The sequence below is a fragment of the Vigna unguiculata genome, chromosome 11 (genome assembly GCF_037176805.1).
Source record: "Vigna unguiculata cultivar grain cowpea cultivar isolate G323 ecotype 2 chromosome 11, ASM3717680v1, whole genome shotgun sequence".
NCBI lineage: Eukaryota > Viridiplantae > Streptophyta > Magnoliopsida > Fabales > Fabaceae > Vigna > Vigna unguiculata.
Window position 1 is genome coordinate 45957155 of NC_140802.1, and position 23588 is coordinate 45980742.

Genomic DNA, 23588 nt, shown 5'->3' on the forward strand with positions numbered 1-23588 from the left:
ATTTGATTGGTAGCCGTCATATAATTTATTGGTGAGGCAGTCAAATATGATCATGATTATATGCTACAAATTTGAATTTAGTAATCAAATCAAGGAATGAGGACACAATATCAAAGGATTATGCCATTAAGGAGTATGTGATGGAACAGGTGCAGAATGAATTCATGACTAGTAATTATTAAAGAAAAAAGTGAAATCTTGTTCACATAAACACCTTTAAAAGAAAAAGAAAATAGTCCTCAAATAAAATAAAAAAAGTAAAATTATATTTCAAAATAATTCAGTCTAATTTCTCAAGACTAACCCTTGGATTGTTTTGCGAAGTTCACTATTTTGAACAACTTCAAAAATCCTATTTGAATAAAATTCCGCGTTTTCTTGGAATAGTGCGTCTTAGGCAACCTTTACAGAACAAAATCTATATTAAAAATAACGTGATACCTTTATAATAAAAAATAAAACAAAGATAAAAGTAGAAAATGAAAAAGCAGGTAAATATCCCTAAAGTTTCATTCAAATTTAAACAACAAACGTTTTTCTTAGAGAGAACAAGATGATAACACCAAAAAAAGGAGATAATCAAAAGAAAAGAGTCACTTTTTAGACTGGGGAGGCAGAAAACTATGTCAACTTTTACTTCACTCATTAATTGACAAAACCTAGTTATGGAAAAAATATTATTTTCAACATTTATGTTTAGTTCTTCGAGCTCATGTCGTCAAATATGAGTATAGACGAACTCAATGAAACCTAACATCAAGTACATGCTAATTAGCAGTAACAGAGGGTGAAGGATCGTAGATATTTTTTGAAGGCATTGACCAGCTCAACTAGAAGAAGCTGCTTCCTTATAATCCTCTGTCTCACTAGTTTCACCTTCTTGAAAGCTTGGAGCTTTTGGGAGAAGTCCAAGAACTTTGAACATGAGTTGATCAGCATCAAAGTCATTGTTAGGTGTAGTGAGAAGCTTTTCACCAGTGAATATGGAATTTGCACCAGCAAGAAAACACAATGCCTGCTCAGGCATGGAGAACCGGACTCTGCCAGCAGATAACCTCACCATTGATTTTGGCATTATTATGCGTGCTGTGCCTATCATGCGAATCATCTCCCATATTTCAACAGGCTGAAAATAATGCAGACAATTCAAATCAATGTTGACAGTGTAAACTGGTATATGTGACACAAGAGTCAATAGGTTTCAAGCAATTCCAGATGATGCATCACTCCGAACATGGTCTAAAAGCAACCCTAATAATACCTACATACAATAATACAGCTTTGATCTCTGCTTGTTAATTCTTTTTTTTTTTATTAGCAAATGTTAATTGTTAGAATTTTGGTAGTGGGGGAGTTGAATACGAAGTTTATCAGCAAATGTTAATTGTTAGAATTTTAAAAACACGCTCAATAAGGTGATTGACATTCAATTGCTATTAGTTTAGTTTAATAATTCAACTACTTAATGAATTTACCTTTTGATTCTCAAGTGGGGTTCCCTTCACAGCAACAAGTGCATTAATGGGAACACTCTCTGGATGGGTGGGAAGTGTTGACAATGTATGTAACAAACCGACACGGTCCTCCTCTGCTTCTCCAAGTCCTATGATTCCTCCTGTAAACAATTTTCAGCTGGTCAAACCATTGTATGAAAGATAACCCTCCTCATTACAATGAGATATTTTACTGCATATAATATATCATTTATATTCATCACTAATAATGGATGGCACAATCATTGTTTAATTGATGAGAAAAGATAAACAGCAAATTTAGGTTTGTTTTGAATAGATACAAAACAAAACATTTAGATTTGATAGCTAGTGATGTCATGGCTTAAAAGTTAAATAAATATTGGTCCCTCTAAGATACCCACTTAAACATAGCTTGCTTTAAGGGAAAAAAAATAGAAATTGTAACATAAAATCTGTGTAAAAGATAGTTAAAGAATTGAAGTCCATTACACATTGAAGTTATAACTGTTATAGCAAATTACTAGTAAGTTTGATTACACTTTAAGTTCATATAATTACCAGAACAGACATTGATCCCTGCATCACGAACAAACTCAAGTGTTTGTAGGCGCTCATCATAAGTCCTTGTTGTGATGATGTTTGGATAATATTCTCTTGAAGTGTCAAGATTGTGATTATAGGCCGTGAGACCTGCCTTTTTGAGTTCAAGAGCCTGCTGTTTCTCCAGCATGCCAAGGGTACAACAAACCTCCATCCCCATTTCCCTGTAATAAGACAGATACCGAAAGTGTTATCATTTTCAGGGAAGAAAAAACTACATTTCATTTGAAAGCTAATAAATAAAACATTCAGCATACTTTACAGTCTCCACCAACCTTTAATTTATGCATTTATCAAACAAATCAACTTAAGAAGACTTATTTTGCTATCATTCTGTAGAAAAACTGACACATAAAATTATGTTGCATTACCTTATGTCTTTCACATATTCAAGGATCTGGTTGAAGTTGGTCTTTCTTCCTAGTGTATCCCTCCACGCAGCACCCATACAAAAGCGAGTGCTCCCAGCCTCTTTTGCCTGCAGGAAAAGGATTATCCGTTCAAGAAAAAAGAACGGCACCACAAGAACAAGACATACGAAGAAAAGAAATGTTTGAAGTGAATACATAACAGTTATCCATTCATGATGTCATTTGAGAAGCAGATTCAATAATGATAACACAAGACCAAATGCTAGAGATCAATAATGACATATGAGAAAAATTGTACCCGCTTTGCAGACTCTAGAACAGCATCTTTGTTCATAAGGCGTTGGCCTTTGATTCCGGTGTTATACTTAGATGATTGAGGACAATAAGAACAATCTTCACTGCACCCTCCTGTTTTGATAGACAGAAGAGTACATTGCTGCACTTCCCTGAAGTTATGGGCATGTCTGTGAACTTGAGCCTGACAAACCAAATCACCCCAACAATAGAAACAAAGTCTTGGTAAATTTACAACAATTTTCATTATGCATCTATTATATATAATATGATTATAGAGTTTGTAAGACAGACATATGAGAGTGGTTAAATTACAAATCCAATAACAGGTAAATAAATAGGTCCAACACTATCCCCAAAAATAGACTCCAACACTATCTTAATCTTAAACTTTAGACTTGTGCTTATCTCAACCCAAAAATTAGCTCACAGAACAATGGTCGTACTCAATTATATTCATTAACAGTGAATACGAAATCTTTGACACATTATTTTCAACAAAAATAATGGACTTCCTCTATAAACGTAACAACTGAAAACAAAAACAAAAAATGGATTTTTGCAGAAACCCATTGAAACAAAAAGTAGAAAGAATTACCCCGTGGAAGAGAAGATCGAGAATGGGAGAGTCGTAGATGGATTTGACTTCGTCTCGGCTCCAATCGTTTCTGGGGCCTTCTTTGATGGTTCTCTCAGCATGAACTGCAGCCGCTGAAGCAGAGAAACAAGCGTGGGAAGAGTGCAACGCCCAGAGGGAGGGTCCTCGGAAAATGGGTCTCACCAAAAACATGTTTTTGCTTTGGAATTCGAAGTTGGGCAACACAAATCTCAGTTTTAGCTCCGACAACAGAAGACGAGAGAATGTAGATCGAAAGATAGTATAGAGATCTGCGAATATAAAGAGGACGGAAAGAACAGAGAAGAGTTTTTGCTTTTGTTTTGGTTTGTTAAGAATTGTTGGGACTTCGGAGTTTATAGTGTGAGTGTTTGTTTGGCGGCCTCAAGTGATGACTCATTCCTTCTCTCTTCCAACTCCAGAGGGAGCAGTAGTTGCCACTGCACCTACCCCACCCTATTATTTTAAATATATATATTTTGTAAGTAAAATTATAATAAATAAAGAAAAGAAAAACAATTATTACGATAAAAATAAATTATTTCAGAGCTTATAAATAAATAACGTGGCCATGTTGAGATATAACGATATAAATAAAAAAATGTAATTTATTTTTAATTTTGTTTCTCTTTATGTTAAATAGGTATTAAGATGGTTTAAAACGTGTCTTGGGTTAAAATTAAAAAGGTGTTATTTATCAAATCATAATATCCTAAGATAAAAAATATTTAGATTTTAATCTATAATATATTTCAATTAACATTAATACTAAGTGGTTTGATTCATTTTCATTTTGACACAATGCATATGCTAATGTCAATTTTGTGAAAGATATCAAAATGAAAAAAAAAAAGAAATAAACAAAAATGAATCATATAAAAATTGTGATGTATCAAAATTTGAAATGTATTACTTGTCAAACAAAAATCTCATCAAATAAAAGACAACTTCGATATCGATATTAATACTAATTTAAATAATACAATGCAAATAAAATAAGATTAAAATAAATCATGTAATTAAATATTAAAACAAATTACTAAGAAAAAAACTTAAATGCTTTTTATTTACGATAAAACTAAAGTTTGTAAGTAAAGATCGAATTTTAAAAAAAAAATATTTAACCAAAATAAAAACAAAAAACAAAAAAAATATGGACCATGTATGCATTTTAATCATAAATAAATTTTGAACAGCTTAGATCTGTGAGGAGCGAGGTGTGCATCGCAATTTCTAATTTTCCGATAAAACTAATAATATTATCAACAGGACAGAGACACACACCTGTGTAATAAGGGGGTGAGTTACGAACGATTAGGTTTTCTTTTCGCTCTCTGATTCGATCGATTTCGATTGTTGAATTCGTCCCATCGCAGAGCCTTTAAATTTGTAGTTGTATGTTGCTTGGACTCGATCTGAAGCTGATCGATCAAATGTATCGCGCGATCTAACTTCGATTTTTGTTTGAGTTGCAGGAGCAACGATGGTGGTGCCGCTGCTCAGTGTTTTCATTCTTCTTGCTTTTGTTCCGAATGGATTGTTAGCAGTTCCTTCAACCGTCCCCGCATTCCTTTGGTCATCACATTATGAACTGTAACTCCTGATTCTTATCTTCTTCTCTTTTTTTTTTTTCTTGTTTGCGTCAGTTCACAATTCTTACTTCCTTATTCAATTATATCTACTTGCTGTGTTCCATGCTGTATGGTTCGTGTGGATGTGGCTAATAGCAAACAGCTTTGGTTTAATTTAGTTATTGCCGAGCTTGTTATCGGTTTTTGTGATTAGGACAAGGTAGGGCTAATCTGGAAGCTGTAGAATGGGGAATTTCGGTTTTGTTGGAAGGAGTTTGGGTATTCTACGGTTGTGTTGTAGAGTGGATTAGCCTGTAGAACCCCATGTCCGAAAGGTTGTAGAAGAAGAAAATCGAGGGAGGAATTGAAGTAGTGAAAAACCCACTCTTCATTTATAGGTTTTTCACTGGCATTAAACACGCGCTTTGGTTCAGAAGTAGGAGATGGATTTTCAGGATCATTCAAGAAAACAGCAGATATGGTGTACTTTAGGGCTTGAAATTTTGTGGATTTGAAGTCTAGAGTGAGAAATGAAAGCAGTGGATAAGTGAAAATTAAGAACAGGGATAAAACAAAAAGTGTTGGTAAAATATGTTACATTCTCATTTAGTTCTTATTGTCTTTAGTGGCAACTGATATCATCATTAAATTGAATTATACTTCATGTGATTTATTACATGTAAGAATGAGTTTGTGTTTTGTTCTTGAATATTCCCTTCTTGTGTTTGCATATATACTATAGCAAATAATAAAATCGTTTATATCTTACTGGACTGGACCGTTTCAGGGCCTCTGAAACTGGATTGAAGGAATCTGTAAATTATCAAGTCATTTCTCCTCATGATCTGGCAAAGTCTGTTATATCTGAAGCTGGCTGGTCAAATTTTCTGGTATTATCTTTATCTTCATGATTGGTTTCTGATTATGTACTCTGCAATTCTCTCTACCCTCAACCTTTATGAAGAAGAGGATATTTTTCTGTCCCTATTTGTGATAGCGTTAATCTTGTTCCATTTATTTCTATTGTTGTTGTTGCTTAGTGTTTTTAATTTTTATATATTTTTGATAGTGCAAAGGAAAGAATTTTGACAAGCCTCTGGATCTGGCACTTTTATTCATTGGTAGAGAGGTAATATCTTTCAAGCTTCTATATAGATAATAGAGTTGATATTGCTGCTTATGTATCTATTGTTACTTTGTATTAGATTCCTACCAACCAGTGCAGCGGCATCTGTTGAGTAAACTATGTTGCATTTTTCTTTTGCAGCTACAATCTTCAGATTTAAGCATGAACAAACATGCAGACTCGGCCATTTTAGACCTGCTCAAGGTGAGAGAATTGTGACATGCAGTCTGTGTCAAGTTTCATGTTGAGTAAATATGATTTGAGATTTCTAAGGCTATGTTTGGATCAATGGTAGAGAATGGAATGGAATCAATCAAAGTATAATAGTGCGGAATGGAATAGATTAAAAATGTCATTCCATTTTTGAGTATTTTATAATAGAATGGATCAAATGCCCCATTCATTCATTTGGAAAAAGAACGGAACAGAATAAATTATTACTTTTATATTCTTATATTAACCCTGTCTTAGAAATATAAATCCTTAGCAGATGAGGTCTATGAGATTGGATTTTGCAGACTATGTTATCTAGTGTCAATGGCATCAGAACTTTTGCCATGCACCTTCGAAGTTTGAACCCTCACTTATCTGTGTCACAACAGAAGTTCGCCCAACCAACCACCATCTCTATTGTGCTACTCACCATAAACCTCTTCCATGTGCTAGCCTTAGACAGCAAAACCCAATTGAACCTGGATCGTCATTAGTAGAGCCTAATCCTTATTAGAGTAGGGTCACAATCAAAATTGTAAACTCATCTAACCCGATTGCCACCTGATTCTTCATTTCAACACTTTCTCACCACCAAAGTCAGAACTCATCCATTTCTTCATTCTGTGATATTTGTATTTAGATAGAAGTGGTAAAAGAATGAGTTATTGCTAAAAGAATGAATTATTTTGATGGAATGAGATGCATTGAACTTCGTCACTTGCCATCCTATTCCATTATATAATTTATAGTCCATATAATGGAGTTTGGGTCTATTCCATTATATATTTTTCCTGTGACACTGTTCCATTTTTATGAACAGAACTCTTTTGCCAGATCCAACACTTCTGTGGCGTTTCCCTATGTTTCTGCATCAGAGGATTTGCTTTTGGAGAAAACTTTGGTTTCAGGACTTTCTGAAGCCTGTGGAGATGGTACGGAAATTGCCAATGTTGCTTTCCATGGATCTTGCTCCGTGGGTGGTACAAATCATGTAGAAACCACAGCTTTGCACTCAATACAAGTAATCAACAAATTAATGTGACAAGGTCCATTATGGTATCTTGGGTCCTGTAACGGTGACCTGATGCCCTTTATTTTCCCAATGACAGGACTATTTGACAAAGAGGATGGAAGATAGTCACAGGGGCAAAACAGATTTGGTCGTGTTCTGCAATGGGGGCTCTCAACCTCTTAAAAATGTGGAGAGGTCACAATCTGAAGGTACATACACTTTTACGTATGTTATGTGTTTTGCTACATATGAATTTGGTTAATGTTTGTGTTTGCTGTGTGTTTGTAGGGGAAGTTTTATCCAAGCTTATCAGTTCCGTGGAGGAATCTGGTGCAAAATATGCTGTTCTTTATGTGTCAGATCCCGCCAGGTCAATCCGGTATCCTTCTTACAGAGAACTGCAAAGATTTCTAGAAGAAGGTGCTGAATCAACCAATTCCACAGCGTGTGATAAAGTCTGCCATCTTAAATCATCTCTTTTGGAAGGAATTTTTGTGGTAAGCTTCTTTGTCCATTTTCTCAAGTGCGGTAGCTCGATGACTTGCAATGCCTTGTTTTTAATTCCTTTTTTCTTTGATGATGTATGAATTCTATGGTACCAAAACTATACTCTCGTTGGGCCTGCTTGTGTAGATTGCTGTCCCCATGCCACCAGTTTTAACAATGCGAATATGATAATATCATGACATTTAGTAACGCATCCTGTCATCCTGTAATATTTCAGCATTCTCAGCCTCCCCCGACTTGGGAGGTCTTAGACATTTATTGCACTTCCTCCTTTACAAATTATGTAATTGGTTAAATTTCGTTTCTAACAAATTTTAACCAGTCTTATGTGGCAGCATTCCTTGTAGAAATGTCCTTCAATCTAATATTTGAAAACATGGTAATAATGCTATAGTATTTTTAACCAATGCATAAGTGGAGCACAACTCTTAAAATACTTAGAAGTTGTCTAAGAATCCCCCTCCCCATGCTGTCAGTCCCTCATGGATTTACATGAAGTATTACAATTCAAACGTCCTATAAAAAAGATGAGGAGATCATCTAATAACTGTCACCTTCCATGTATACTTGGTATCCCGTGCAATATGTAACCAAGTGACGTGTAATCTTTGAGAGTCTTGTCCATTTAATTTTTCATTGATGGTTGGGTTTTTCTAACTTCATATCTATTATTGTCAAATTAGCTTCTCTCACCTTTTATGCTTCCCCTTGATACGCCCCAAGACAGCAATGATGACTTATCATCATCACTTGTTAGTGGGTTTAGAGTTTGTGGCTGTCGAGTGTTATTTATCTTATTCTGATATGATTGTTTTTTGTGATAATCCAGGGTATAGTTTTGCTTATAATTTTGATATCGGGCCTTTGCTGCATGATGGGAATCGACACCCCAACAAGATTTGAGACGCCACAAGAGTAATGATTCGTGTATCGATGCTAGAAGTTGTTGTGATGCTTGGTCTACTGGATTAAGATATTACTGTCGTATTATTTGCGATTTTTACGGAGGCTCTGATAAGTGTTCTGTAGTTGATGACTTATCTCAGGGACTTTTCATAATGAATTTTAAAATAATTTGTATCAGTATATAAAAATAAAACTTCAATGGTAGGTTTAATTTTGATCCCGCTACCACTAGTTGTAAAATTTGAAGAATTTTCAGATTATTGTGATGTATTGTTTTTCTTACTGTCCGCAAATTTGATCCACTCGTTGTGCATAACTGCTGATCGATGCATTTCCAAGTTTATATGAAGAATGTTTAGCAAAATGGTAAAAAATTAAATTAAATGTTGCGTTAAAAATTAAAGAAATTAGAAAGTAGACAAGTGCAGACGAAGGAATTCTGGTAAGGGTTCTGATTGAGAGGAAGTCATTAACAATTGGCCTAAATTAAGAGTCTAATTTAATTTTACAAAATTATCTATAGTGGAAATATAAATAATAGGATTTTTGTTTCCTAATTTTGGTTGAAACAAATAAAATAGTTTGTAACACATGTTGTATGATTCATTCTGCCCTCTCAATGGTTACGGTTCAATAAAAGTTAAATATGTTTCTAATAATTTATTTCAATAGGTTTGTACATTTGTTACATTTTCTCTCCATTTACTTCCACTTCAACTTACATTTATGGCAATTTATTTCCTTTCAATGAACATTCTTGTTATTTACATGAATGGATCTTCTTTTCCTTTCAATGAACATTCTTGTTATTTACATGAATGGATCTTCTTTTCGTCTTAATTTCACTTTCACCTCCATTTTTCTTTACTCAACTTTTTATACTTCGAGTGACTTCAATTACTTTTTTATGGTCCATAATTGCTTTTTATTTTGATTATTTAAACCTTACTATTCAACTGTTCAATTAAATTGCATTATCATCCTTTATTCTTTGTTGTTTAAATTCCATCAGTGTCAAGTTGTTTCTTTACTTTTATGCCCCTTCATGGTGTTGCTCATTCAAATGCTTTCCAAATTTACTTGTTTTACTTATATTTGTCATCTTAATTCAAGCTACTTATCGTTTCTCAATGTCTTAGAATTCTGCTTTATATAATAAACTATTTTTTTAATTATTTATATTATTTTGATCAAGATATATCTAGAAAAAGTGCTGCATTACTTAACAATTGAAGTGGTAGTTTATAACTACCATTATCTTGTATTTTTTTTTTCAAAACAAAATTGTGACGGAACAATTGAACTCTAAAAAAAAATAATATGTGTCGATCTTAGCGTGAAAAGTTGAGTTTAAAACCATTTATAATTTGATTTGAATAAAACTAAATTGAATAAGATTTTGTAAAGAAGTATTTTTACTTAGTCAATCTCATAAAATTAATCTCTTCGTCGAATTAATCGTTGGCTTATGTTAATTCAAATTAGATTTAATGCCAAGTCTTCTGTAGTGTATTTTATATCAAACAATAAATTGAGAAACTACATATTAAAAAGAGATTTCGTGACTTTTTTTTTGCATAAAATATTTAAGCTGAAAAAATAGCTATAATTAAAAAATTACTTTACTTATGTGTTTTAAATAAATTTTATGAAAGTAAAAGAAATTAAATTATATGATTATTTATGATTGATTGAAAGTATAAAAGATCTAAAAAATATATTTTAAGGTTACTTTTCAATTGACAGATTTGCATAAAAACTACTTTTCAATTGACAAAAGGAGACCTTTTTCTGAAGTAAAAAGATTACCAAAGAGGGTTTTTTTCTCTATCATCATACTTTAATTAATAAAATATTAGTCTTCTAAAGCAACATTACTAATTATAGGTGTGAAATAAGAAAGAAAAAGTTATGGTTTATACTATTTAATCAATTGAGAAATGAAATTCGGAGCCATTAATGAACCTACGAGAATATACAAAGGAATTATTCGTAGGCACACTCATACTATGTTCTTGTTTGGTAGCTCATTTGTTAGGTATATGTAAAAAAATATTTGTGAATTCTTTTCGTATTCTTGTATATTTATGGATACTCATAAATATCTATATATTTTATTTTTCAATTTAAATAAAGTTATTTAAAAGCAATTCTTTAAAATATAAATTTAGATAAAAATAATATTTTTTAAATAAAATTCAAATCAAATTATTTCATAAAATTTTAATACGAACTGGTACTGAATATAACAAATTTGTTATTACTTTAAAATAACGATAAAAACATAAATTTCCAATACTTAAAAATCATTTCATAAAACTTATAATAAAATGATAATATAAATATTTATTTAATAATTAATGACTAATTGATTAATTGAATAAGGTTAGATGCTTATTATGCCCACCTAAATTGCTGTAATTATAAATATAATAATACTTTTCATGAACAGAAAAATAATGTCTGCATAATGTCACGTGATACAAACCTTTCTTTTATATTATACAGTTATGTATTCTATAAATGATAAATGAGAGTTAATATACAAACTCTTCTCTTAGGTTTAATGATAATTATGGTTCACCAAACAAGTCATGAGTTACATACAAATTCTAATAATATATATATATATATATATATATATATATATATATATATATATATTTAAAATAGCGTAATATAGTGAAGGAATTAGATTTAGGTTACTTTGCAGATATTTTAGTTATGGTAACGTGTCTATGCAGAAACCAAGTAATAAATAACATCTACCACTAAATAGAAGACAAAAGACTATATATAAATACAAAACATTGAATAGTTAGTTAACTGTAAATAAATTTGTTTAAAGTCGAAATATAAATATTCAAAAAAATCGTAACAAATTATATGAACTTGAGATTTTACCTGTTAATATGTAATATAAAATAAACTCAGCAGTTCAAAATTTATAAATACTTTCCTGCATGCGTGTTAGATCTACTTTTACAACATGTCAAAGTTATGTTTCCATTTTTTTTTTCGGATAGATTTCCACATATTTGGAGAAAACCCTATTTAAAATTAATTTATCAAAAAAATAAAAAAAATAAACACCATATTTTTACTGAATCAGGTACAATTTTACAGGAAAGCATTCATTAAGAATAGACCGACTTAATTACAGAAATCAAATTTATATTTTTAGTAATAAATTAAAAATTATTTTGTATGCATTCTTAATAATTTAAAATATATAAATTTTATATTTATTTGAATAATCTTAATATTTTGGTATTTTTAGTTAATAAAATCATTTTATACAAATTTCAAAAATTATTATAAAAATAAACCATATGTCAGATTTCACAAGTTCAGATAATAAGATAACTATTATACTTCAGCAAAAAAAATTCAGAATTATCCTTTCACAATTCTGAGAATTAGACAATATATAACAAGTAACAAGAAGAGAGTAAGTTTATTTTTAAGTATCATTTTAAATAAATCAAACAATGTATTTTTTTGGTTTCAATAAAAAAATATTTAAACTTTTTTATTTTACTATTTTCATTTTATATATGTATAGTCTTTATTACATAATATAATATAAAAAGATTAAAAACAACACTAATTTTATATTAAAATTAGAAAAAAGTTATTTTAAAAAAATTGTACTATTAAAAATATCAGAAGAGGGATGGAGCCATGTAAAAAAATTGAAAAATGTGTTTTTAGATTTTTGGTTTACGATGAAAAGATGTAACTAAATGAAAGTTAAAGAGATATTGAAAGTGACAGCAGCATTCATGGTGGTGCCATGAGAAAGCATGGCATACATGTTTGCAGCTGTAACTCTCACATTAATTTCCCTTACTTGCCACCTGTGTGCCTCTGATCTGTGCAACCTCAACCCAATCAATAATAACTCTTCTTCTTCTTCATTCATTCATTCATTCATCTTCTCTCTCTCCATAAGTTTCTCTAATTCAGTTGATGACAGCATTAATGGTTAGTTGTTTGGTATTTGTTACCAATCACTCTATCTGTGTTTCCTTTTCCTTCCTATAACACCTATCTATCTATCTATCTATCTTCTTCTCCTTAACTTTATTTTATGTTAAGTTCCAACCTCTTTAGGTCAAACTTCCATACCTATCACCATGGAGATTCAAGCAGCAGCAGCAGCAGCAGCCGCAGCAGCCACCGATCGGAACAAAGGCTTGAACTGGGGTGGTGCTGCTGCTACTGAGACTCAGAGGGATCTTCCATACGCAGGCTTTGACAGAGGAAGCTTCTTGGCTTGGCAAGATCTCAGAGTTGTGCTTCCAAACTTTGGAAAAGGACCCACCAAGCGATTGCTCAATGGTCTCAATGGCTATGCTGAACCTGGCCGAATCATGGCCATCATGGGTCCTTCTGGTTCTGGAAAATCTACCCTCCTTGATGCACTTGCAGGTACTAATATATTTACACCTAGTTGTATACATTCGATAGTCTCACATCGCTTAAAAGATCTGTTTTATATATCTAATAGTCTCACATCGTTTAGAAGGTTGGTAATCTGAAAATCGAAGTTGATTTAAATATCTCTCTTCGGACTTGGTATGAAAACAATATGCATATCATGTTGCACTCTTTTCTTGTGCTAACACCATGTGTTCAAGTGCATGGTTCACCTTCACTCTTTCTGAAAATCAAATTTATCTTTTTTGGGAAAAGAAGGACCTTAAATTCTGGTGTGCAAATTCTTTTAATCAACTGGGGTAGCTGGATAATGGGACTTGGATCTTTCCATATCGAGGTTCATTTTTTGGATTGTTTAGAGCGTTGAATTTTTGCTAAGTTGAATTTTTTGTTGTATTTCTTAGCTTACAAATCTTGTGACAGGATGGGCCATTGTTTTAATGGGTTTGGTCCGTGGTGGGGTACGCTGTTATCTCCAACTACACACTTCACATGAATCATCTAATTTCCTCCCAAGAAATATTATCAAGTATTTTTTTTTGTTCTTATAAATATGTTTGTCCTTCAAATAATCACAAAGAAAAAAGAAAGTTTCAAGTTTCTTCTTTTAACAGAATGACAAAAACTGTTTCAATTCGTGGGGTTATATATTAATTTAATTCTTCATTGATTAAGTTTGGAAATTTGTGATAATTGATACCGAAAAAGTACAATAGTTGATGGTAGGCGAGTCTTCAATTTTGGTGGTTGGAACGATGAGATTGGAATTGCATAGTAAAGTGTATAACCACCACTATAAGTCTATAACCTACCTCACTCATTTTGAAGAGCCTTATTTAAAGAATATGATTAATTAATATAGTATTTCACATGAATAAACTTTCACTGAAAGAGTAAAAGTCGGTGATTATACCACTTTAGCAATTACAATAAAATAACACAGTTTAAGCCCTCTGGGTGGCCCATGCTGGGACAAGAAAGTTTTCTGTTCATTGTAGACTTCTTCTGTTGTCATTTTCACTACTTAGTAATGACAATGGAATTCAGTTTTCATTTTGCAGTTCTTCGTAATGATGTGTAATCTATCCTTCCTTATCAAGTGATCTCGGTTGAAAACTTAACCATGATTGCATGAACCCTAGAAATTAATATTTTGCCTTTCAATTCCAAATCAATTATTAGTTATCTATAATTAAAGAATAAAATATAAGTTGATTTGATCAATTTAAGTCCATACATACATATTAGTAATTATAAAAATATCATTTTCATTATTTCATTCACAAAATACCATAAATAAGAATCATAATATATATATATATATATATATATATATATATATATATATATATATATATATATATATATTCTCAAATACTTTGATAATATGACTTCTAGTTTAATTATTTTAAATTAGTGCGTGTGTTATATTTTAATAGTAAGAAATAACAATTTTTTTAACGTATTTTATATACTTATTTTTATATTTCTGCAAAATTTCATAAATTACAAAATAAAATCAAACACTTTCTAATTAAAAAAAAAAGTATTAATTCTTTTTTTTTTCTTTGAGGTGAACACGTGTATTCTTTTTATGTATCCAGGACCTGTTATATTATATATGGGATATGGTGCATGAGAAAAAAAAGAGAGTCAAACTTCATAATCATCTTTGCGAATTGGTCGATTGGTTTATTCATGAAACAAAAGCAACAGAAAATGTTGTGCTATAATAATTTTTTAATTTTTTATTTTAACAACATTCAGTATATTTATTTAAATTTTGATTTACAGAATAATCATCATATATTTATCATATTTTTAAATTTTTATACACTTTTTATTATATCATATTATTTTTAAAATAAACTTATGTGGTATACGAGATACGCATAGTATTCATACATCATAGTTCTTGAGTTTTCTTGAGATCATTAAACAGTTAACAAATTATTTCTGGATACAGTCATCACTTAGAGAAAACTGGTGATGAATTTTGGATTAGTTTTTGGTTCAAGAATATATGACGTCGTGTGCTTCTATAAGTTGGTTCATAATTTTTCAGCATTGGTTAATTATTAATGCAGTTTTCTGAATTTAAATGTCTTGATGTTGTTGCAGGTAGACTCTCAAAAAATGTAGTTATGACAGGAAATGTTCTTCTAAATGGGAAGAAAAAAGGCCTAGGTTACGGCGGTGTTGTAAGTATAGTAGCATTTTCAATATATATATATATATATATGCTAATTCTGCATGTACATGCATCGATCTCAGAGGCTCTTTTTCTAATGGTTGTTTTGTGGTTGACATTTGTTCAGGCTTACGTAACACAAGAGGATGTGTTGCTGGGAACTCTCACTGTGAAGGAAACTGTATCTTACTCAGCTCATCTACGTCTTCCAACATCAATGAGCAAAGAAGAAATCAACAACCTGGTGGATGGAACAATCATAGAAATGGGTCTCCAAGATTGTGCTGATAGATTGATCGGTAACTGGCACTTGAGAGGAATAAGTGGAGGCGAGAAGAAGAGGCTTAGCATTGCACTTGAGATCCTTACAATGCCTCGTTTACTGTTTCTTGATGAACCCACCAGTGGCCTTGACAGTGCCTCTGCATTTTTTGTCGTTCAAACTCTCAGAAATGTTGCTCGTGACGGAAGAACTGTTATCTCTTCCATTCACCAGCCCAGCAGTGAAGTCTTTACTCTCTTTGATGACCTTTTCTTGCTCTCTGGCGGTGAAACAGTTTATTTTGGAGAAGCAAAATCTGCAATTGAGGTACACTTTTAACAGTTATCATATTCAAACTTCACTATTTCATTATGATTAATTGATTTCATGTTTGTTGTAAACCAGAATATGGTTACTTCAATTTTTTGAGTTCAGAAACTCAGTTGCTATATATATGCTTTTTTTGTGAATTTATTTTACAGTTTTTTGCTGAAGCTGGTTTCCCTTGTCCACGTAAAAGAAATCCTTCTGATCACTTCCTACGATGCATCAATTCTGATTTCGACATTGTTACAGCTACGTTGAAGGGATCTCAGAGAATTCATGTATGTTTTAGTTACTAATTCTACTAAAATATGCTTTGTGGTTTATATTTGAGTACTTATCCGCCCGAAACTGGTTTTTTGTCTCTATATGCTAGACAGATTTAAAGTATGGAAATTGTTGAAAGTAGTGAAAATTCCCCTTGTTTAGAAAATAGGATAATATATTTATAATTGTTGGGTTTTATATATTCTTCATATTTTTCATATATGAGTTATAATAATCGAGAGATTGTGGTTTCATATGGTTATATGACATTAGTCTTACACATATATAAGATCTTTGACATCACTTTTACATCAAAACCTTGAGATAATATTGTTATGGATCTTTATTCTTATATAGTGTTTAACTTTGTCTATTTTATTCAATATGAAACTTTTGGACTCTTTTTGACTCACACTTAATCTATTTCTAACAATAATGAATAATAAAGAAGGAAAATATGTCTAATTTTAGCTTTAGTAGCTATACTAATGCATGGAATTGCTCTCTCTATTTTCCTCAGGATGTTCCAAATTCAGCAGATCCTTTCATGAATTTGGCTACAGCAGAGATCAAGTCAATGCTAGTTGAGAAGTATAGGCGTTCAACATATGCCAGAAGAGCAAAGACCAGAATTCAAGAACTATCTACAGATGTATATTTTTTTTCTACACACTTAATTAGTTCAAAACTGAAATTCATAAGACACTGTGTTACCTTAATTATTGAGGTTTTGAAAAATATAGTGTATAATACTTGATAGCATTAATTATCATAAAATATTGATTGTGATGTGTTACAGGAAGGGCTTGAACCTCAGCCACAAAATGGAAGTCAAGCTAGTTGGTGGAAGCAACTCTCAACTCTGACAAAAAGATCATTTGTGAACATGTGCAGAGATGTGGGGTACTACTGGTTGAGGATCATAATTTACATCATTGTGTCCATATGTGTGGGAACAGTTTATTTTGACATTGGCTACAGCTACACTTCCATTCTCGCCCGTGGTGCCTGTGGTGCATTCATATCAGGTTTTATGACATTCATGTCTATTGGAGGCTTTCCATCATTCATCGAAGAAATGAAGGTAACCTAAAAAGTTTCAAATATTTTTATAGTTTATCTATGTTATGTTTCGTGAAGTATAATTTTTATCAAGAATTTGGTGTAATAACAAATGATCGATGGACTTTAGAGCATAGCATAGTTGAAATATTATGTCTAACACGAACTTATTTAGAAGGTTCTGAAAGGTTTTGTGTGAATATGCAATATGTATTTTTCAAACTTTTAGGCTTAGCTACGAGGTTTTGAATTGATTTGTTGACACGAAACAGGTATTTTATCGAGAAAGGCTGAATGGATACTATGGAGTTGCAGCATATATTTTAGCCAATTTTCTTTCTTCTTTCCCATTCTTGGTTGCTATTGCTCTTACTTCTAGCATCATCACCTATAACATGGTGAAATTCAGGCCAGGGATAAGCCACTTTGTGTTTTTCACCATCAACATCTACAGCTGCATCTCCGTGATAGAGAGCCTCATGATGGTTGTGGCTTCACTTGTTCCAAATTTCCTCATGGGAATAATTACAGGGGCTGGAATTATAGTAAGATCAATTAATTAAACACCTACGTTAATGAGTCACATATGTTTACCAGTAATTAACTTTGAATCATTTTCAGGGAATCATGATGATGACCTCAGGATTCTTCAGGTTGCTGTCTGATCTTCCAAAACCAGTTTGGCGCTACCCGATTTCATATATCAGTTATGGTTCATGGGCAATACAGGTAACAAAACTTTTTGTTGAGTATGTTTCAGTAGGTCTTGAGGTATTGAGGTATTGTACCACGTTAAATTTATGGTGTATTTTTGTTTGAAGAGATTATTTTTATATTTAATGATTACCAACAAGGATATATGATTAAGATTTTTCTCTAGATCAAGCAGAAGAAGTAACATATAGTGTTCACAATGTAGGGTTCCTACAAGAATGACTTGCTTGGACTTGAGTTTGAGCCTCTGATACCTGGTGACCAAAAACTGACCGGAGAATACGTGATCACACACATGTTAGGCATTGAATTGAACCATTCAAAGTGGTGGGACTTGGCAGCTCTATTTGTGATTCTCATAGTTTACAGAGTTCTGTTCTTCACTGTTCTGAAGTTCAAGGAGAGAGCATCACCATTGTTTCAGACACTTTATGCAAAGAGAACAATCCAACAGCTTGAAAAGAGACCCTCTTTCAGAAAGATGCCATCTTTCCCTTCACAGAGGCATCAACCACTCCATTCACTTTCTTCCCAAGATGGTCTTGATTCTCCACTCAACTAAAATCCATCACCAGAAAATAAAACTATTGCATCTGGGTTTTCCAATTATTTTGCTTCATTAACATACAAAATTGTACTTGTTATCTGTTATAATTAGCATATGTATAGAGAAAAATGTTTCACAACCGTTTAAGCTACAAAACAGACCAATGGGACATGCCTCAGTCCTTCAATTACATTTTTTTGTTACTCTTAGTTAAAATCTCTAAATTGGGATATATAATTACTTTGTACAAAATGCAGTGCAGGTATCTGTAGATCATGGACATTTCAGGTTTAAACTTTGTCAGATGAAATACCTGCATGAACAATGCAGTATATAATTTTTCTATCAAAGCTAAATCAACAAACAAAACGTTAATCATTGGTGGATATATTGACATACAGGATCTCGCGCCAACTCTCCTTTCGTAATGAATGCGCATAATATAACGGTGCATATGCATTATATAATATATATATATATATATATATATATATATATATATATATATATATATATAACATATTAAAATAGTTTTACAAAATCTGAGAGAATTTTAGCGACAGACGTAGAGTCTCAGTCATGGTATACGCATCTACCGGCGTTGGAAGTCTCAGTCATGGTATACGCATCTACCGGCGTTGGAAGTCTCACGTTTATTGATTATAGATAAGACAATTTTATTAATATATAAATAAAGTATAAATCGATTTTGTGAGATTGAATTAGACTTGATACTTGATACTTGATAAAGTTAAATAATATACAATAATTACACATGGTCTGAATAAATTCACATGGGAAACACAGAAACAGATACTTGAGTAGGAGTTAAGGGTGAATTTACATGCCTAGACAAGTCTCGTTCCCTTGTCGAGTGCTTCTTCCAGTGTTGTGAACTGTGATAATGAGTCTGCGGGTAACAAGGTTGCAGTGTTTTTGATTTGAAGTAACTATGTTTCACCATAAGTTTTGTTCATTAATTCTTCAATTTCATTACTGTTATTGGCAGAGATTTTTATAGAAAAATATTTATTAATTATTATATTTTGACAACTTTATTTTATAATTTTAGATATTATTTTTTAAGTAATTTTTTAATTTTTCATTTTCTAATATTCAATATTTTAAAATTACTTAAAAATGATATTTCATGATATAAAAAAATAATTATCAAAATTTAATAATCAAAAATATTATTCTCATTTTTTTTAATAAGGAATGCAATCCTCATCATATGCAAATCCAAAAAGTTATCTATAAAGTTCATGCAATGAATTACAATAAATTTCATTGAAATTTTTTCATAAAAATTTAGCCCAACATTGTTATAAGAATGCTTCGGACATTGTTATAGGAATGAATGTACGAATGACTTAACTAATAAAAAATTATATTTATAAATGTGTGACATCTTAATGATGAACTGAAATTATCATTAAAAGTAGTTTCATCGACTACTCTTCAAGGTGACTACTTTTTGAAAGACGTGTATGTATATCTGTTTTTTAATTTTATTATTAGTTTCACTATACTACTCTTTTTTTTATTAAAAGTGTGATCTAAAATAAATTACCCAAAAGAAAGGAGAGGCAGAGAAAATACTTTTTTTTTAAAAAAATATTCTTTCTTCCCTTGTTTTAGAAAAAGAAAAAAAATATTACTTTTTATAAAAATTAAGACGAAATAGTTTTTTAAATAAAGTTTTTAGATGCCTTTTTAATAAAATTATCCTCTTATTATCGATTAGAAAATCTCAAATAATAAAATACTACACTACCACACAACATACATTCCAATTATATAAATGTACATTCTAATTATATTTATATATATATATATATATATATATATATATATATATATATAAATGTATATTTGAACCTATTTTTTTTTATGCTAAACATTTATGAGTTTGGCCTCGTACCAATCTGTAATCAAATCTTACAACACATCTATAATCAAACCTAATAAAGCATCTGTATTCAATTAGGAAAATTGACAATAAATTATCAAGACATACAACAATTAGATTTAGATCAAATCTTATAAAGTATAAAGTATATGTATTCAACTTTAGAGAGATCGTTCATGATATAACGACACAATAATATTTAAAAAAAAGTAAGAAAATATTTATATAACTCATAATTAATATAATTTTAATAATTATAATAATATTTTAGATGTTATTATGAAACGCATAAATTGTATGAGATAATTGGATTAGAGTAGACTACTCAAATATTGATAGACAAGTAAAGTGGTGAGAAAGAAAATGTCTACCTAGTTCAATAAAGCAAAGTCTATATTAAAATAGTGACAATATTAGAAACTTTATAGAATGATACTATAACAGGAATTTGGATATTATGATCCATACCAACTAGTTATTTATTTAAGTATTAAATTAATATACGTTGTCTTCTCTTTAAATAGTTAATTTTTTAGGATGAACATATTTGGTTACTTATGATACTAATTAATGAAATTAAGCATGATAAAAGATGCAAGAAGCATAAAAGATGATAGTAGTAGTAGTGTGTTGTTTCACCACAGTAAAAGGTGAAAGGATTAAGAGATAAAATATGGCTCAGATTTTGGTCTGAGGATTTAATTGGCAGTTGGGGTTTGGTACCACGTGCCTTGGAATAGTAAATAGCTACTAATATGATACCCACCTACCAAAATACTATAATTTCCTTGTCTCCATAATCATAAATATGAGAGAATTATATATTTTTAATTTAAAGCCGGAAACACAATAATTTTATTTTATATATTGTTTAATTTTAAATATATTTTTTATCCCTTTAACATTGACTTAAAATTAGAATTAATCAATCTTTGAAACTTTAACTCAGTTTAGTCATTCAACTTTAGAAATACATAAATTTAATTTTTTAATCAAATTTTGTTAAATTTTTTTGACGTTTCAAACGCGTTTTTCTGCTAACATTGAAGCAAATATGTGTCAAAAAGTATAAACAACTCAAATGTTATCATGAAACACTTTTAAAACGTCAAGTAAACTTAACAAAATTTGGATAAAATGACTAAATTCTTGCCTATATAAAGTTTTAAAACTAAATTAGGTTAAAGTTTTGAAGAATAACTAATTCTAATTTCACTCAAGGTTAAGGGACAAAAAATATATTTAACCCATATTTTTATAAAAGAAAAAGTGAATTTTAAATTTAATTCAACTTTACAAAATTAACTTGTAAGACAAAATTTGCATTCATGTGAGTTCATCTTATATAATCATCTTATTTATAATTGTGTGAGATTTCTAATACATCTTATGTTGAGATATTTACATCCCTAGTGTAAAACTAAACATTATGAATGATTTATTATACACTCTAATAACGGATAATATGATAGACTCAAAATATAATATTTTTTTTTGAGATAAACTTTAGGTAATTCTAATAACATATATACTATGAAGTATACTTTAAATCTAATTCAAATTTATAAAATAAGAATTATACTCATATTTATATACTGTAAATTCTTATCCGTAAAAAAACACACGACAGAAGATTTTGCAAACTACAGGTGTGGGCTATATATGAAATGTGTCAAATGTGAAAGTTTGAAATAACGTGCAGAGAGGCTAGCTAGGGTAGCAACATGCAAAATTCAATGAACTTCAAAGTCTGTTCATGTTTGGTTTCTTCTCATATCACACAACTTCATTATGGAATTTATTGTAAAGCAGGTTGGATATGGTTTCAAAACAACCACCCTCAATCAATTTTTATTTTCTTACTGTTATAGTACTAATCAATACCAATTTTAGACTATGTACTATCGTAGCTACTGTATCTTTATTTTTTATATATAACCCAAACTATTTACAAATTTTCAAATATTAAAATTTAATTTATTAGAAAGATAAATAATTATAAGTCAAGCATGAGAATCAATATTTTTAGTTTGAGATAATTCACAAGATTTTTTTAATTGTAAGAATAATGTAGGAACTACCACAAGTGAATTGAGAAAAATAAATAAATAAAAAAATTATTTGAGAGTTCACTTCTTTAGATTATATAGTTTATTTATATAAGCGATTATTGAGTGATTTTTTACTATTAAATAAATTATATTTATTGAAATTCAGGCAATTTCGTAAGTCTTGCGGTACTTTTTATTTAATAAATCTCATTCACAGTTGTATTATCTATAACAATATATAAAGGATTCTCCATTTTGTGTCCACTTTTCAAAATATTGATTTTATTCTTTAAATATAATAATTTATTAAATTTTAAAAAATTGATTATTACTTTTATAAATTTTTTATAAAATCATATGTCTCTGATTCTTCTCTTCTTCTTTATTTATCAATGGTTATTCTTTTATCTGATATATTTCACTTTATTTTTAATAAATATAATTTTAATATATATTAACTTAATAACATTATAATATTATCACCTACTAATATAATATCGCGCATGTGTTACGCTAGGTTTTAATAATGAATTTTAACCTTAAAAGTTGTTTAAAAAACCCACATTCCACGTGGCTAACATTCTTTATAATTTATACACTCATTAAATACTCTTTAGTAACATTAAACACCGTCTTTTGGATAGCAGATATTAGTTTCTACTATAAAGACTCATTGTAACTAATTGTAATTCTAAATTATATTTAATGAAAGTATGGTTTTTTCTAGCATGATCACTTCGTGTCCTGGTCTTAATCTCCTATTAATGTAAGTGTTCATAATTTTATTTTATAAAAAATTGAATAATTAATAGAAAAGTTACGCTGTCAAAAGATTATATACATTTTTTTTTCTTGAGATTAATTTTGAAGTCTATCTCTCTCTCTAAACACACACAAACACCACAAATTAATTTGGGTTAAATATGTTTTTACTTCCTCAAATTTAGTGAATTTTGAAATTAGTCTCTTTTCGAAACTTTATATTAATTTAGTCATTCATCTTTAGAAATATGTAGATTTAGTCCTTTTTACCAAATTTTTTTAGGTTTATTTAACATTTTAAACACATTTTATGATAATATTTGAGTTAACATTGAAGCTAAAATGTGTCAAACGGTGTAAAT

At 30.4% G+C, this 23588-nt stretch overlaps 3 protein-coding genes across 6 annotated transcripts; 2 read left to right on the top strand and 1 right to left on the bottom strand.

Moving 5' to 3' along the window:
* Positions 1-612: 612 nt before the first annotated feature.
* On the bottom strand, positions 613-3793 carry BIO2 (Radical SAM superfamily protein). The gene is made up of 6 exons (XM_028056259.2): positions 3339-3793; positions 2745-2924; positions 2447-2553; positions 2034-2239; positions 1476-1615; positions 613-1126 (listed from the first exon to the last, which is right to left on the bottom strand). Exons 1-6 carry the CDS (start codon positions 3528-3530, stop codon positions 827-829), a joined length of 1125 nt encoding a protein of 374 aa, XP_027912060.1. The 5' UTR covers positions 3531-3793; the 3' UTR covers positions 613-826.
* A 726-nt stretch (positions 3794-4519) lies between these two features.
* LOC114168133 (2-C-methyl-D-erythritol 4-phosphate cytidylyltransferase) lies at positions 4520-8984 on the top strand. Of its 3 annotated transcripts, none has more exons than XM_028052866.2 (9): positions 4520-4655; positions 4832-4949; positions 5715-5817; positions 5997-6056; positions 6195-6257; positions 7087-7287; positions 7376-7487; positions 7567-7775; positions 8615-8984. In XM_028052866.2, the coding sequence occupies exons 2-9, from the start codon at positions 4840-4842 to the stop codon at positions 8702-8704; spliced, it is 948 nt and encodes a 315-aa protein (XP_027908667.1). In that variant the 5' UTR covers positions 4520-4655; positions 4832-4839; the 3' UTR covers positions 8705-8984. The 3 variants fall into 3 exon arrangements, with proteins under 3 accessions (XP_027908667.1, XP_027908666.1, XP_027908668.1); XM_028052865.2 differs by having other exon boundaries at positions 4610-4751; XM_028052867.1 differs by having other exon boundaries at positions 4637-4674.
* A 3515-nt stretch (positions 8985-12499) lies between these two features.
* On the top strand, positions 12500-18691 carry LOC114168480 (ABC transporter G family member 15-like). Of its 2 annotated transcripts, none has more exons than XM_028053318.2 (10): positions 12500-12678; positions 12808-13125; positions 15256-15335; positions 15453-15914; positions 16070-16192; positions 16699-16830; positions 16978-17262; positions 17513-17785; positions 17862-17969; positions 18160-18691. In XM_028053318.2, the coding sequence occupies exons 1-10, from the start codon at positions 12507-12509 to the stop codon at positions 18514-18516; spliced, it is 2310 nt and encodes a 769-aa protein (XP_027909119.2). In that variant the 5' UTR covers positions 12500-12506; the 3' UTR covers positions 18517-18691. The 2 variants fall into 2 exon arrangements, with proteins under 2 accessions (XP_027909119.2, XP_027909118.2); XM_028053317.2 differs by having other exon boundaries at positions 12524-12678; positions 12793-13125.
* The last annotated feature ends 4897 nt before the right edge of the window (positions 18692-23588 follow it).

Coding starts and splice junctions, on each gene's coding strand:
- BIO2 (XM_028056259.2), bottom strand. CDS start 3,530: ATGTTTTTGGTGAGACCCATTTTCCGAGGACCCTCCCTCTGGGCGTTG. Junction 2,925..3,338: donor TCGATCTTCTCTTCCACGGG/GTAATTCTTTCT, acceptor TTGGTTTGTCAG/GCTCAAGTTCACAGACATGC. Junction 2,554..2,744: donor TTCTAGAGTCTGCAAAGCGG/GTACAATTTTTC, acceptor CTTTTCCTGCAG/GCAAAAGAGGCTGGGAGCAC.
- LOC114168133 (XM_028052866.2), top strand. CDS start 4,840: ATGGTGGTGCCGCTGCTCAGTGTTTTCATTCTTCTTGCTTTTGTTCCG. Junction 6,258..7,086: donor CCATTTTAGACCTGCTCAAG/GTGAGAGAATTG, acceptor TTTTATGAACAG/AACTCTTTTGCCAGATCCAA. Junction 7,288..7,375: donor CAGCTTTGCACTCAATACAA/GTAATCAACAAA, acceptor TCCCAATGACAG/GACTATTTGACAAAGAGGAT.
- LOC114168480 (XM_028053318.2), top strand. CDS start 12,507: ATGTTTGCAGCTGTAACTCTCACATTAATTTCCCTTACTTGCCACCTG. Junction 17,263..17,512: donor CATTCATCGAAGAAATGAAG/GTAACCTAAAAA, acceptor GACACGAAACAG/GTATTTTATCGAGAAAGGCT. Junction 17,786..17,861: donor TTACAGGGGCTGGAATTATA/GTAAGATCAATT, acceptor AATCATTTTCAG/GGAATCATGATGATGACCTC.